At 43.7% G+C, this 16,781-nt stretch overlaps 1 protein-coding gene across 1 annotated transcript in view; it reads left to right on the forward strand.

Moving 5' to 3' along the window:
- Window positions 1-16,781, forward strand: part of KCP (kielin cysteine rich BMP regulator) — a 120,338-nt gene that overhangs the window by 33,039 nt on the left and 70,518 nt on the right. The window contains exons 4-8 of the mRNA XM_083183269.1: window positions 2,036-2,253; window positions 3,604-3,787; window positions 4,952-5,028; window positions 8,985-9,081; window positions 16,470-16,537. Of these exons, the coding sequence (XP_083039395.1) occupies window positions 2,036-2,253; window positions 3,604-3,787; window positions 4,952-5,028; window positions 8,985-9,081; window positions 16,470-16,537 (644 nt within the window). The remainder of the gene's footprint in view (window positions 1-2,035; window positions 2,254-3,603; window positions 3,788-4,951; window positions 5,029-8,984; window positions 9,082-16,469; window positions 16,538-16,781) is intronic.

Genomic DNA, 16,781 nt, shown 5'->3' on the forward strand with positions numbered 1-16,781 from the left:
CACATCCCAGCATGCCTTGCCATAGTTTTAGCATTCCCTGATAGCAAAACTGTGGCAAGGCATGATGGGACTTGTAGTTTCACAACAGCTGGAGGGCCATAGTTTGGACATGCCTGCTCTAGAACTACTATTGTACCATATGATTGGTTCTGTGCTGCACCACTTTGTACTGCTGCGTACTACTTCAGTGCTGCTCTGTGCTCTGCTATCTTATCTAATTTAAAGTGCACCGATTTGAGCACTAGTTGATGCCAATATATAACTGCATTATCATAATTGGTAAGTAATTGTAGCATTTTTGAACAACATCATTTTGGTTCCTTATACTATGTGGAATATAGTCTCCCCTGGGTATAGTCTCCCCTGGTTATTCCAGTCTCCATCAACACAACAAAAAATATACTGGTGCCTTAAATGGCTCCCAACAAAAATGGAAGCATAGTGTGTGTACATGTGGTAGGGAATATAGAGACTGAATGGTTAAAATATTCTCAGTAAAGCAATGTGGAATATATCTGCTCTATAAGAAATAATGTAATAATATATTGCTATATCTCAGCTTATATATATATATATATATATATATATATATATATATATATATATATATATATATATATATATAGAGAGAGAGAGAGAGAGAGAGAGAGGGTACTTGTTTCCTAGCACGGCCACACCGATTAAGATCGGGGTGGTCGTGCTGAAAAAAATCGGGTCGATCGCATCGCATGCGATTTGGTCGCATGCGATGCGATCGACGCGACCGACCGATTTTTGACCCGATTTTTTTCATTGAATCCAATGTAAATTGGGTCCCTGGGACCCAATTTTACATTGTATTCAATGAAAAAAATTCCCAACCCCCCCAAATTGAAGCGCGTAAACAGCAGCCCACGATAGACGCATACCCGAAGCGTGGCGAGCGCAGCGAGCCCGCGAGGGGCGGCGGTACGCGTCCTCCGACCTTTTCATGCCCTACTATCCACTAGGGCGTGGAGTGAGAATAGAATAGTGTGGCGAGCGCAGCGAGCCACCGAGCCCGAAGCGTGGCGAGGGGACGCGGATACCTTCACAGGTAAACGCGTCCCTTCGCGGGCTTCACAGGTGTCCGCGTCGCCACGGACACCTGTGAAGCCCGCAAGGGGACGCGTATAACTGTGAAGGTATCCGCGTCCCCTCGCGGGGCTCGCTGCGCTCGCCACGCTTCGGGCTCGGTGGCTCGCTGCGCTCGCCACACTATTCTATTCTCACTCCACGCCCTAGTGGATAGTAGGGCATGAAAAGGTCGGAGGACGCGTACCGCCGCCCCTCGCGGGCTCGCTGCGCTCGCCACGCTTCGGGTTGGCGTCTATCGTGGGGCGACGACGGGGACATCTATAATGTGAAATGGGTCATATGGACCCATTTCACATTTTTGGACATTTTTACACCATTTCAATGTTAAAAAATTTTTTAACATTGAATCCTATGCAAAAATCGGGGGCATCGCGTCGGGACCAATGTTAATGGTCCCGACCGACGCGATGCCCCCGATATTTTACCTTTCCGACAAGATTTCAATGTTAAAATGTTTTTTAACATTGAAGTCTATGGAAATATCGGGGGCATCGCGTCGGTCGCGTCGGGACCAATGTTAATGGTCCCGACCGACGCGATGCCCCCGATATTTTATCCTAGCCGGCAAAATGGACCTGATTTCAAAAGAAATCGGGTCCATCGTGGGTAATCGTGTCCCTTAAGTAAGGGACACGATTACTCACGATTGTGGCCGTGCTAGGAAACAAGTACCAGAGAGAGAGAGAGAGAGAGAGAGAGAGAGAGAGAGAAAATAACAGAGAGAGCAAAACATGGCACAGGCAGATGTTGCAGAGAATGTAGCCTCATACTGTATGTAAGTAACATGGAGAATAGCTGATGTGTACTCTCACTGGGGAGCTCCCTTGTATCCCAGTGGTATAACTCCATGTTACATACCTTTTTAAACAATATGGGAGGGCTACTAATGGACCATTGCGGGTGTGTCCTGTTTCCTCAGACTCTCTTCCTCTTCCTTATTCCTTGTCGGAGGAGCGGCACATGGATGATGAAGATGTACAGAGGCAGCCTAGAGCTCCAGACATGTCTGACACACACCATTACCAGCAGCAGCAGAGTGAGGTTCCCTCAATTCCCTTCTCACAGGAAGAAAGGATGCATAGGCTGGAGGAACTTGTACACAGTCTGAGCAACATGTTGGACATGGTGAAAATTCAGGTCAGTTGAGCAACATTTAAAGAGGTTACCCTCCCTCACTGAGGGCCAGATGTATCAAGCTTCAAAAAGTGATAATGGATAGCGATAAACAACCAGCCAATCAGCCCCTACCTGTCATTTTTCAAACCCAGCCTGTGACAAGGTAGGTAGGAGCTGATTGGCTGGCTGTTTATCACTCTCCATTTTATCACTTTTTGAAACTTGATACATTTGGCCCTTAGCAACTTTTGTGTCCCGCTTGTGCATACCCTCCAGTTGCTGCTAATAAATGTATGTCTGCTGTTTCTAGCTTCCTATACAGTTTGTCACCAAACGCTTTATATCATCCACTGTTGTTTATTATAATTGATGTTCTATACGACACTGATCAGCTGTGATCTATACAGTTAATATACAACACAATATTATATTTCACTATCTGAATCAAAACAGAAGAAAAACTGATGACTATTTAATACACAATAAAATATAATAATAACTCAAGAAATTCTGGAAATACCCCTGGCACTAATAAGTCATTTGCACTATACATATGGTCACCATAAATCTGTGCAGTGACAGCTTCTGGTTGCCAGGCAGTATTTATCAGGGCTTAGAACATTTCCACTCCGGGTCGTGTGAATAATACACTGCGTTGGAGAATGCAGGAATGCATTGTTATTTCTATATCAATTTCATGGATTTATTTCCTAAATGAGTTAAAAGAGAGTAGTCCCTACTAACGCTGGATTCTGATTGGGATTAAGTCAAACAATAGTCTTTGTCAAAGACAGGCAGACAGGCACATGTCCTCAGGATTTTACTTGAGACTCTATTTTAGTTCATTTCTTCAATAGTTCAGAATTAATTACCACCATTCCAAAGCTCTTTGTTTAAACATATAATGCTCATTAGAGTTCCCATAGTGTTAAGTATCATTCTGATCATGAGTTTCCACATGATGCTTTCAGACGCACTGTTCTAAGTATTTTTGGAATCAGCTTTACTTACAAATGTGTTTTACAAGTAGCCCACTGGGAATTCCAGGCAAAGCAGAATTTAAGATACATTTTCTTGAACTCGGGACAAAGCGTGTTATTCTTACACTGAGTCACATCATGTCAGAATATCCAAAGCCCAGAACTGATAAGAGTGTTCCCTGAGGTCTGGTTTTAATACTTTTAGATAATTGTTCATTCCCTGGCTTAACTTTCCCAGTGCCAGATAAATGCAATCTATTACAGTAGAACGAATGGCTCGTTGCAATGCGATACTTAAAGCAAATACATCTGAGCCTTGCCAGTCAGTTATATTATTTTCATGTCACCATGTGGGAACTTAGAGTATAACCGGAGAAATGTATGCCCGCAGAATGCTGACCTGCAGACCAGGGTAAAAGCTCTGGAGAGCTGTGAATGCCGTCGACCCTCATGTTTATGGGAAGGAAAAGAGTATCCGGACAGCGAGACCTGGAAGAAAGACACGTGCAACATCTGCGTGTGTGTGGGTGGCTCAGTAAGATGCTCACTGCGCAAAGACTGGCCACAGTGTCTGAGTAAGTTACGTGACATGTGCACAATTTTCTTATTTTATAGAATGGTGATGTTCAGTGTCTACTAAATCTAGAATTGCACAGGTTAACTGGTTCAATGGGACAAAACAAGAAGAAAAGTGCTGGTGCAAAGAAAGTCTGTCTTTGCACCGGCACTTTTTTCTTATTAGTCGTCATCCTGATGAAATGGGCGTGGGGGCCATGAAACATTGATGATACTCTGGCAACTAATGTAATGTATGCTTAATTGTTTCAATACATTGCCTAGCTTTAGCACCTAATTGGTCCGACCAAAGCAATTCCGTGTGCCCCCCTAGTCTTCACTATTACAATCTGCCTACCCTAACACGATTTGCAATAAGAGGAAAGATCCTTATGGGCACTACATTGTGATACCTTCCAACATTTCAGCTTTGTATTTCAGGACTTTGTGAACACCTCTGAAAATGTGGAGTAGTCGCACTAGGGCATGACATGCTCTCAACTGAGGTGTATTTTGTGTGTACATTTGGCAGGTGTGAGTGACATATTCCTACAGTGGAGAGCACGCTACACCTCTCAGCATTCCTTAAAGTCTATTGGCTGGACAGTCCCCTAGAATGTATATACAACAATATGTAATTATGTCTAAATTGTGACATTTTGGTATGATGCATTGTGCAAGGGTAAACAGCCTCTTTCAAACATAGCGAGCCAAATTTAATAGTGTGTGAGAATCAGAAAGTGAGAGATTTTGGGAGAGTTTTCCCATTTTTTTTTAAAGCGGCAATTACATGGCAAAATCAACCTGGTGTTTCTGTGTAAATGATTGGCACTTTTCAAAAATGGGCAAACTCTCCCAAAATCTCTCACTTTCCAATAAATTTTCTGATAAAATAAAAGTATCTTTATCATCGGTGGCAATTGTATGTGTGCTGTGTTTGGCGTATGCTATAATTGTTCTTCTCCACTGACATCAAACATGGAAGCGATCACATCACAAGTGACATCCCACTACCTCATTTCATTAGTCTGTCTGTAAGATGAAATCTTGTTTCTGTATTACTATGCAAAATAAGGGGCCTATTCTGTACTTTATTCTGTCCAGGTTGTTTTACCTGTAATCGTGTCATGTTGATCTTTGTTTTGTATGTATCAGATACAGTAATATGTATTTTCCTTTTGCAGCTTGCACTTATGAGGGGAAGACTTACAAAAATAAAGAAACATTCTCTAGAGGTTCCTGCAATTCATGTGCCTGCCAGGTGTGTATCTTTACATCCATATCCTTCTGGCTACTTCCCAACAGTTATACCAGTTAGGATGCATTACATATTGGGCCAGATAAATGCAGGTTTCTATGATAGAAGTGGCTTTCTTGATTTATGGGAGACCAGCCCTAAATCTTGCTATATGGCTTTGTCCTAGTCATCAAGCCTCTTTCTGGTGATCACACAGAAGGTTTCCAGTCTAGCTGGTGAACAGCTTAGATTACTCTTACTGCTGCCAACCAGTACTGTTATGGGGCCTACACATGGGGAGATGTGCTGATGAGTGGTCTGATTGATGCTAGATTGCTCATAACACTCAGCATCGCTCAGCACAAAGCGCTACATAGCGTTGCTCCACTGAGCAAACTGTCAGGGCCAGTGTTCTCCATTGAGAACACTGGCCCTGACACCGGCCATAATAGATTTATCCAGCATGTTGGATGTTAATCACTGGGCTATAGCGACACACAGGGCCACGCATCACTATCGAAATGGCCCCAACATGTGGAGGGATGCAGGTGCATTTTTTAAGAGATCTATGGTGAGATGTACTAAGCCTCCATAAAATGGAGAGTGATAAATCAGCTATTACCTATCATTTTTTCAAACACACCCTGTGACATGGCAGTGAGGAGCTGATTGGCTGATGGTTTATCACTCTCCATTTTATCACTTCTCAAGCTTAGTACATCTGGCCCAAAGTGTGGGGATCGCTATGTGTGTAGACCCCTTAAGAAAGTAAGTATCACTATTGATGTGATAAAATATCTCCATTATTATTACTGGAGAATATTACAGAGAACTCATGTGTAAGGCAGGTAAATGAAATGCAAGTGAGTCTGAGAGATGATTCCAGAGAACTCTCCAGTTCTCTGGAAAGTCCAGGGCTCACATTAATGTGTAGTTTAGCTTTATTTTAAGTTTATGTTTGAAATGTTTGTGTGGGCAAACTACATTTGTTTCAGCCATACTACACTAAGGTGTGCAAACTGTAACAGAAATATTAAACACCTTAATATAATAAAAAGGTGTAATACCACAAGCAGTTATATAATTGGTGGCACTAGAGATTAGATTTATACTGGCATATTAAAAACAGTATGTACTAAAATTATTTATTTAATTAATTATTTATTTATTTTAAAACAGCTGGCTAATAGGGGGTTATATTCTTTTTTCTGCTTTAATATACCTTTTTCTGCCTTGTTAATCACGGAGGTACTGTGAAATAGCCTCCATAATTAACCCCAAACTCACTTGCAAACACTTTACCTGTGAATGCTGTTTATCTATTCTAAACCATCACCAAATATTTTAAAACAGATTTATTAGATTACCACCTTATGGTCAGGTACGGATTCGGTATGAAATCCCGATGGTCAAAATCCCAATAGTCAAAATACCGACAGCTATTGACCGACGGTCAAAATCCTGACATGTCAAAATACCAACATTTAAAATCCCGACAAGGTCAAAATACCGACATTTAAAATCCTGACAAGGTCAAAATACCGACATATAGAATGTAGACAGGCGAAAAAGTAAAAAAAACTATGTCGACCTCGCAACCTGTCGACCGAAAGTCATGTTGACTTTTTCCCCTGTCTCCATTCTATGTCGGTATTTTGATCTTGTCTGGATTTTGACCATGTCTGGATTTTGACCATGTAGGGATTTTAAATGTCGGTATTTTGACCTTGTCGGGATTTTGACCGTCGGTCAATGGTTGTCGGTATTTTAACCGTCTGGATTTTGACTGCATCCCTCAGGTACAACCCTTCACATCCTCGCTGCAGTTTTGACTAATTACTCTTCAGAAACTAAACTGCATTCCCAGGAGCACACCCAGCCTTTTTTATGGTGGTGCCCATGAAATGCTAGGTGTTCCCCTGCTCCAGCCCCTTGTCTGTCCCTGCCCGCCCCCTCTGGGGTGAACAGCCTGGTGTGTGTGGTGAAACTCGCCAAAGCTGTTTTAAGTCCTGGGGTTTGCACACGCCCATAAACGCACAGGTGCACAACCCAATCATCGGGGTAGGGTCCGAAATCGGCCCGCTGCGAGTGGCTCTGAAACGGTCCATTTATGAGGATAAATAGTATTTAAAAAGTTCAGTATGTATAAATAGTTAACACATTCCAATCATAATGTTTGTGTGTGTGTATATATATATATATATATATATATATATATATATATATTGCTATTTAGAGCTCTAGATCCAAGCTCATGCGCCATACACACAATTCTTCACCAGTACATCTGTTTTCTGTTATACTTTTTTGTTATTTGACATTATCTAAAGGGCTGATCTCTATTACTGCCTGCTGCAATAATATTTCTATGTTTTTGGGGGGATTTACAACTCAGGGTTGCAAGCAGTTCACTATATTATGATATTTAGTAACTGCTCTCTTAACCTATGAGCAGGTCATAAGGGGTAATGGGATACAAGTGAAAAAATAAATATATATATATATATATATATATATGTAGGGGGTGTTTTGCACACAGAGCAATGGCATAGTCACATGTGATGCTATCTTGCCAGCTGAAGCACACCGATCTCATCACATGCAAAGGTGTCAGTTGAGTGGTAAATTCCGGAGGTATAGGGTGAGATTTAATAGGATGAGAGATTCAGAAAGTGAGAGATTTGGTAAGAAATCTCCAGTTTTTTTAAAGCGGCAATCATTTACACTGCAAAACCAGTTTGATTTTAAAGTACAAATGATTGCCGCTTTAAAAAAACTGGAGAATTCTCACAAAATATCTCACTTTCTGAATCTCTCATCCTATTAAATCTCACCAATAGTCTCCTGTAATTACAATGAACCTGTAATATTATCAGTGTATCTGCATACCTCCCAACTTCCGCAGGTTAGCCGGCGGGACACTGCTGCTGCGCGCCGGAGGCGTGGCCTATACTCGCGGCTCCCCACGAGGCCACGCCCCCATTTTGCCACTTTGGGGGCATGACCCAGAGGCTCTGTGAGCCTCTAGCCATGCCCCCTGGCTGCGGGAATAGACGCTGTGCGCATGCGCACAGCTTTTATTCCCCGCTGCTTAGCAGCTGACAGGGGGGACTCCCAACAGCCCCCCCACACCGCGGGACACTGCCGCCCGCGGGTGGGACAGCGGGACAGGCCCTGACAATCGGGACTGTCCCGATAAAATCGGGACTGTTGGGAGGTATGTATCTGTGCCTGTTGTGGTTCATTTGAAATGAGTTGTGACACCCCACATATCCATGGGTATATCACTATTTAACGACAAGTAGTAGGTCGACACACATGCATTAGGACGACATGGAAAAAAGGTCGACATGAGTTTTTCAGGAATAATAAAAAAAAAAGACTTGTTCATACTTTGCCATCCCAGCGGGCATAGAGGGAAAATGTAAAAGTGTTTTTCCGAGCTCTGCGAGCCACGCTAGGGGATGCAGTACACTAAGACCATGTCGATCTATGCCGACATAGATACCATAAAATATATATGAAAAAACTCATGTCAGCCTTTTCCTCATGTTGACCTTTTCACTATGTTGACCTTATTCATGTCAAACTTTTTTATGTGTCGACCAAAAGTGGTCAACCTATTGACTGTCTACCTAGACACTGTTGACCTAATGATCCGCACTCATATCCATGTGTGTGGGCATGAGGGTTAGGGGTTGATGTATCAGGCAGACAAAAGCATAAAGAAAAGGACCAGAGGAGAAGTTACCCATAGCAACCAATCAGCTTTGAGGTGGCATTTATTAAGTACATTGTATAAAGTAATAGGTAGAAGCTGATTGGTTGCTATGGGCAGTTTCTCCACTGGTCCTCTTCTCCACTTTTGTCACTGTTTAATACATCCACTTTCCTTGCGTTCCTGTTCCCCCAGAAAGGCCAGCACATACAGTATGTGACAACTATAAATATAGTATACAGAGAATAGTTTTATCTTCCAGGATGGAGAGGTGACCTGTGTCCAGAAGATCTGTCCTCCAGTGGCCTGTAGTAACCCAGTGACACCACCCAGGGAGTGCTGCCCACGTTGTATAACAGGTTAGTGTCCTCAGCTCACAGTTGCAATTTATCTGATTTTGAATTTATTTCATTTTTAAAATGATTCCGCTACAAAATGTGATATTGAGTATCCATACACAGTAATGTAAGCTACGGTACAGCATAGCTTTTGTTTTTGTTAAAGAGGCATATATCATATAATAGGCATTTATTATATAACTCCCCTCCTCTCAGTTATATAGTAGTGGGGCACAGTGTACTATTGGGGTTTGTCAGATTCTCTATAGCAGATATTCCTCCTGATAAAGGGGACATATTTGTAGTAGCTCTAACATCTTTTGTATTAATTGAATAGCCATGGTAGTGTTAAAGGCCCTATCCACTTATGAGCTTTCGGAATGAGGGATTAGATGAAAAGTGTCACATCGCATGTCATTTTCCTCCGACTCTGATCCGAGGCGCTTTCCCTTGCACCTCAGATCAAAGATGCAGATTGTCATGGCAGGAGCTATGAATATAAATATCAGATCCCTCATCCATGACTGGGATCGCATACAATAAATTGTATGAAAAAGGACCACATATGATGCATCATATGCGGTCCAGCTACCCTGGAGCTGCCGGGAGAGTTGGCAAGGTATCGCATGCGTTACCTCGCACTAGTGCAGTGGCGCCAAACTCATGGCCCTCCAGATGTATAATGGATTGCTAAAATAATGGCAGGGCATGCTGGGATGTGTAGTTCCACAACAGCTGGAGGGCCATGAGTTTGACACCACTGCACTAGTATATAGGGGCCTACAGTGTTAAAGCACACATTAAGTTCTGTCCTGACCATTAAAGAGTCGAATTATACTCACCGATAATTCCTTTTTCTTCCTAGAGATCCCATGGCAGCCATACATTGGGATATTCCCTTCCCCCATCAGAGCAGACAGGATTGATTTCTCTTGGGACCGCCCACCTTGGGTATAATAGACCCCTCCTCCACCTCCACTGTATCTTTTGAGTGTCTCCGTACCAAGGTCCCTAGAGAAAACACATCATAATACAAGGGAGGGTAATCAGTGGCTGCCATGGGATCTCTAGGAAGAAAAAGGAATTATCGGTGAGTATAATTCGACTCTTTCTTCTACGATCCCCATGGCAGCCATACATTGGGACATACCCAAGACAAATAAACGGGAGGGTAATGTTATGCATGAATATTTTTATTATACAGAGGTATCCGCAGATACTGCCTCTTGGAGAACATGCTTCCCAAAGTGGGCAAGAGAAACATCAAGAGCATAATGTTTTACAAAGGTGTGTACTGACGACCAGGTAGCAGCTTTGCAGATCTCGGTCACTGAAGCTTTGGCCCTGTTCGCCCATGACGCCGAGACTGCCCTTGTGGAATGTGCCTGTACTATGGGAGGTACTTTCTTGTTTTCCAGTTTGTAGGCTGCCACGATCGTCTCTCTTATCCATCTGGATATGGTTTGTTTTCCTGGTTCCTTCCCCTTACGGACACCACTCGGGATGACAAATAGGTGTTTGGTCGATCTAAGGACTTTAGTTCTTTCCAGGTATATTGAAATGACCCGGACAAGGTCCAGCGTATGCCAACTTTGTTGTTCCTCATTTTCCGGTTCTGGGTAGAAACTAGGTAACACAATCTCCTGATTGAGGTGAAAAGAAGATATTACCTTAGGTACGAACTCAGGATGTGTTCTAAGTACCACTCTATCTGGGAAGATAACAAGATAAGGCTCCTCTATCCATAGAGCTTGGAGCTCACTTACTCTTCTGGCCGAGGTGACTGCGACCAAGAAGACCGTCTTCCACGTTAGATACTTTAGAGGACACTCTGTTAAAGGTTCAAAGGGGTGTTTAGCTAATACCGCTAACATAAGGTTTAAGTCCCACGGTGCCACTATAGCCTTGACTGGCGGTCTGATCCTCCTCATGGCTCTATTAAACCTTTTTATCAGCCTTTCTTCAGCCAATGGCCTATCTAATAGTACTGCTAGGGCAGAAATCTGAGCTTTTATTGTTGCTGGGGCAAGACCCATTTGAAAGCCGTCATATAGAAACTGCAGGACTCTACCTGTTGGTATCGATGAAAAGTCACCGTTGAACTGACCCCATTCCATGAACCTGATCCAAGTTCTATAATAGGATAAGGACGAAATGTTCTTTCTGGCCTTCAGCATCATTTCCACAACTTGGGATGACAAGTTATGCCTACTTAATATGCTCCGCTCAATCTCCATGCCTTTAGCGACAACCTTGCTGGCTCTGGATGATATACCGGACCCTGATGCAGTAGGTCCTGCCTGTTGGGAAGTGACCACGGTTCCTGCACCGCCATCTTTAGAACACTGACGAACCAGGGCCTTCTCGGCCAGTAGGGCAGTATCGCCACTACTTCGACCCGATCTTCCCTCAGTTTCTTTAAGACTCTCCCGATCATCGGAAAGGGGGGAAATATGTAGCCCAGTTTGAAGTTCCATTTCACGGAAAGGGAATCCATGGCTAGGGCTTGCGGATGAAATGATTTTGAGAAGAAGTTGTTCACCTTTCTGTTCCGAAAGTTGGCCATCATGTCTACTTCTGGGGTCCCGAATATTTTCTCTATCTGAGAAAAGACTTCTGTATTCAGCTCCCACTCCCCTGGCGATATCACCTCTCGACTCAGGAAGTCTGCTAGTACATTCCTCTTGCCTGGAATATATACTGCTGACAAGGACTCCAGATTGTCTTCCGCCCAGCTTAGTATCCTTTCTGACATCTGCATGAGTCTGATACTTCTTGTGCCCCCCTGGTGATTTATGTGGGACACTACTGTCACATTGTCTGACATTACTCTCAGATGTGTATGGCGAAGGTCTTCCTTTAGGAGTTGTATGGCCTCCCAGACTGCTTGTAATTCTCTCATGTTTGAGGAGTTCCTTGCTTCTTTCCTTGTCCAGGAGCCTTGTATAGACCTTCCCTCTATATGAGCTCCCCACCCGGACAGACTGGCATCCGTAGTTAGTATTCGGAATGTAGGATCTTTTAGACTGGTACTCCTTTCTTCTAGACCCTGTTGCCACCACTTTAGGTCTTGTCTTACCTCTTGACTTAGCCTGAACCGGTGATGATCTGCATAGCCATTCTTCTGTAATGGGATGATGGCCCACTGAAGTCGTCGCATTCTCCACTGCGCCCACGGGATGATCCTGATACAGGATGCCATCATACCCAACAGCTGGATAGCCATACTCAGAGGGCAGTCGTCCTTCTGTAACATTAGACTTGTTAGCTCTTGGATCTTCAGACATCTTTCGGCCGACAGGGATATCTGAAACTGGACTGTGTCTATCATAGCCCCCAGAAACTGTATCTTCTGTGTCGGAACAGTCTGGCTTTTTTCTGTGTTTGTCACCCAACCTAGAAGTTGTAGCAGATCTATAGTCTTCCTTACATTGTCCTCTGTTTCTCTCACAGAGTCTCCTGCAATGAGTAGGTCGTCTAGGTAGGACCATACCTGAATCCCTCTGAGTCTCAGAGCCGCAATCACTGTAACTAGTACTTTGGTAAAGACTCTCGGAGAAGTTTTCAGCCCAAATGGAAGACAGGTAAATTGAAAATGACGATTGGCCACCGAGAACCTGAGAAATTTTCTGTGTCCCTGATTTATCGGGATATGATAATACGCATCCTTTAAATCTATTGATGCAAGGTAATCTCCCCTTCTTATTCCCATAACTATGGAACTCAGGGTCTCCATCTTGAATTTTATTTGTCTTATGTAGACATTCAGATCTCTGAGATCCAGGATAGTTCTGAACGTTCCATTCGGTTTCTTCACCAGAAAGAGATTAGAATAAAAGCCCTTTCCCTGTTCTTCTTTTGGAACCTCCTCTATGGCCTCCGTCTGTAGGAGTTGCTCTAATTTGAGAAGTAGGGCTTTCTTTTCTTCGGGTACGCCTGGTATCCTTGATCTTAGAAATCTGTGATGGAGAGGTGCTGTCTCGAACTCGATATAGTAGCCGTGATGGATTATATTTAGCACCCAAGTGTCTCTTATTATCTCTTCCCAGGTCGTCACGAACCTCAGTAGTCTGGCGCCAATACAGTTCTTTTGGAGATAGTCATAGTTTTCCTTTCTGGTTCCAATCCTTTCCAGGTTGGTATCTGCCACGAAAGTTTTGACGAAATGCCTGTCTAGAGGTACTCGTACTTCCCCTCTTGTAATACGTCTTCCCCGGACGATATGTTTTTGCTTCTCTGTACGTTTGTCTTGTGGAGGCGGGAAAATTAAACCGATTCTTCTTCTCTTGGGGTAAGCGGACAGATTTTCCCCCTGAAATTCTCTGTATCATAGAATCCAGTTTGGATCCAAATAGAAATTTTCCCTCAAAGGGTAAGTTTGCTAGTTTATTTTTGGAATTAGCGTCAGCATTCCAGGGTTTTAGCCAAAGCGCCCTGCGGCCTGTTACCCCTGCCGCCATAGTCTTAGCTGCAAAAGAGACCCCATCAAGAGAAGCTTCACATAGGAAGTCAACGGCCTTCTGTATAATGTCCAGATTTTTGATAAGATACTGTTTAGATATCTTCTCCTCCATATCTGTCTTTAGATTAGAGGTCCACAACCTAATCGCCCTGGCTACTGAGGCCACCGCAACATTAGTTTTCAGGGAACCCGCTGATGCTGAATGGACCTTGCGTAACGAAGTTTCCATTTTTCTATCCATGGCATCTTTAAATGCCGCCGCGTCCTCTACCGGAATGGTGGACTTCGAAATAATTTCAGCCACCGCCGCGTCTACTTTGGGTGTAGTGCACCAGCCGAGAAATTCTTCATCTTTGAACGGGTACATTCTTTCCACCCTGCTCCCTAGGGTGACTCTCTTGTCAATGCTGACCCATTCCTTAAGTATCATTTCTCTTATGACTTTATTTACAGGAAAGGTTCTGCCTCTTTTGTCCCTGTCTTCATACAGTGGATCCTTAGTCTCAGAGGTAGATGCAAGCTCTTTAAAGTTCATAGCCTTGTATATGTGTTTTAACAGGTTTTCTACCAGATCCAAATTAAATGTTCTGACTTCTTCTAGTTCGCCTTCCTCCGACGAACCCTTATCCTCACATTCTAATTCCTCTGAAGAATCCTCCTCAGGTGTAAATTCAGCCTGCACTCTAGACCTCTTTACTGACTGGCTCTGGGTAAACTCATTTTTAGAGACAAAGTTCTCCTTCAGCCAGGCCATTAATTCCTTAATGACCTCCGTGTGTTCTGATTTCTTTAACACTTTAGATTGTGCTATTTCACATATATCACAAATTGCCTTCTTCTGTGCTGAAGCGAAGGATTGATCACATGTCATGCATATGGACTCAATGAACTTCTTCTTAGCTGTTCTTTTCTTATGCACAGGAGAGACAGGCACACTAAAAGAGAGAAGCTACACTCAATATCTATCTTAAAAATAAACAACTGATGCCCAAAAACCAAAGGGCTTACCTCACTGGGGCATCATCAGGCTTCTGGGGAGAAGGCGCATCCATGGTAGCAAATACAGCACACAGTGTAGCACTCCACGCTGAAAACCACCTTACACGCCGCTGAACTGGCCATTGCTGCGGTCATTTAACCCCTGAGTTGCCGCCAAAACTTGCGTGTGCGTCAGGATAGCCGAGCGGAACCAATTCCCCCGTCCCGTGTTACCAGGGGACTGAATTGTGAGACGCGCTACCAGCGTCTATGGGCGGAAGTGACGCGAACCCGGCACTTCCGCCCCTTCTGCCTTTAGATGCTGTCGCGTGCAGCCGCGGCTTCCAGCGGGGCTGACGCTGCGGGGAGAACACACGTGGGAGTCCGGCTGTCCTGGCTGGAGCGTCTACTCCAGAATCCTCCTTCCTGAGCCCGCGGCAGGGTATGTGTGCACAAGGAGACAAGTTAGACTGGTCTCCTGCGCCCTCTTCTCCCCGGGGAGCCACCCCTTCAGCTCCATGCTGCCGAGGTAACCCTGCTTTAAACAAAAAATAATTGCCTACTCTGTCTACTCTAAACACGGAGACAGGAAAAAAGATAAAGTGGAGGTGGAGGAGGGGTCTATTATACCCAAGGTGGGCGGTCCCAAGAGAAATCAATCCTGTCTGCTCTGATGGGGGAAGGGAATATCCCAATGTATGGCTGCCATGGGGATCGTAGAAGAAATAGGTACTGGGGTGAGTTTCTGTACAGTGGTTCCAGACTTTGACCCTGGTTGTTTTTGTTTTTTTTTTGGTATATCAGTATAGCATTTATACTAAGCTTAGGTATCAACACGGAGTTCTTCAATAGGGATACATAATAAGGTGGGCATTAAAACTTATTTGATATAGTGGAGCTCAGTGGCCACTCCAGAGGTGGGGCTGCTGCACGGTCCATTACTTAAATAGGGAAGCCACATCAACTGTTGGGATGTTTGGCAGCATCCCCAGTGGAAGCTGATCTGGCAGTTGGTCTGGCTCCCCTACAGTATTTGAATATTGGACTGTGCTGCAACCCTACCTCTGGAGCAGCCACTGGTTGTGCTGTTGACACAATGGGGATAAGTCAGATGTGATCGGATTAGCTGTGTACTTCTATAAGTACTAAATATTGGTCATTTGCACATGTGTAGGACCCTTATTGTGCGAATGGGTCATGAGCTGACGGATGCAGGACATCTTCAGGGATTAACAGTCTGATGATGTTTGTGGGTGGAGAGCTGGCAGTGACTACCCCTGTTTCTCCAAATAACGGCTTATATTACTAGTATGCAGAACTCTGCAAAGGATTACACATTATACTCACATCTACTCATATGACTAAAGAGAAACAAGACAATGCGCTGTCACGTAGGCAAACATCAGTGGTGGTGGATCTATGGGCAATGCAGAGTCGGAAGTAAGCATAGGTACGCATGTCTTCAATTTTAATATTTGCACTTAGTAAAGGGTTTGTGTGATTGTATACTCATTATAATAATATACTAATAATGCACACAATTCAGGAGCTACATTTGCCTGGTTTCCATCAAACTATGCATCAGGCCCTTCATTTTATACTACCCCTTACTACAGTGGTTCCCAACACCGGTCCCCAAGTTCTCCCGACAGTTCGCATTTTCCAGGTCACCTGTGGATTTTTAAAATGTGACAGCTGATGATACACAATACACTGACTGGGTGACTTGGAAAACCTCAACTGTTAGGGGTACGTGACCGAGGCGGGGAACCACTGCCTTACTACAGGAATATTACTTACCGGTACCTTATTTCTGTAACTGAAGCTGTATGAAACTTTAAGCAGCAATTTTCCCCTGGGTTAATTCAGAACTGGCAAATTAATGTGTGTAAATAAATGTGTGTAGTCACTTTAATGGCTGGTAGAGTGTGCAAGACGACTAATCTTTTCTTTGCCATCTTTATTCAAGGCTGTTCTGATGGTCACCAGGAAGGTGACACCTGGAAGAAAGACTTGTGTATTAGCTGTGCTTGTCAGGTAAAGTAAAGAGCAAGTTATTTATTTTATTAACCTGTATAAAGTGCCAACGTATGCCATTGCACTTTACGACGAAGAACAAACAGTAATAAAACAGGACTGCCTAATAACAGGTAGACAGATAGACATGTTAGAGCGCCATAACAGACAGAATACCGACAGTTCTTTCAGGCGCTCCTTCTTTGTGTCACTCCTTCACATGTGTCTCAAAGGGTTACTCATATGACATGTAAGGAAAAGACAA

The sequence above is a fragment of the Crinia signifera genome, chromosome 4, assembly GCF_055691185.1.
Source record: "Crinia signifera chromosome 4, ASM5569118v1, whole genome shotgun sequence".
Taxonomy (NCBI): Eukaryota; Metazoa; Chordata; class Amphibia; order Anura; family Myobatrachidae; genus Crinia; species Crinia signifera.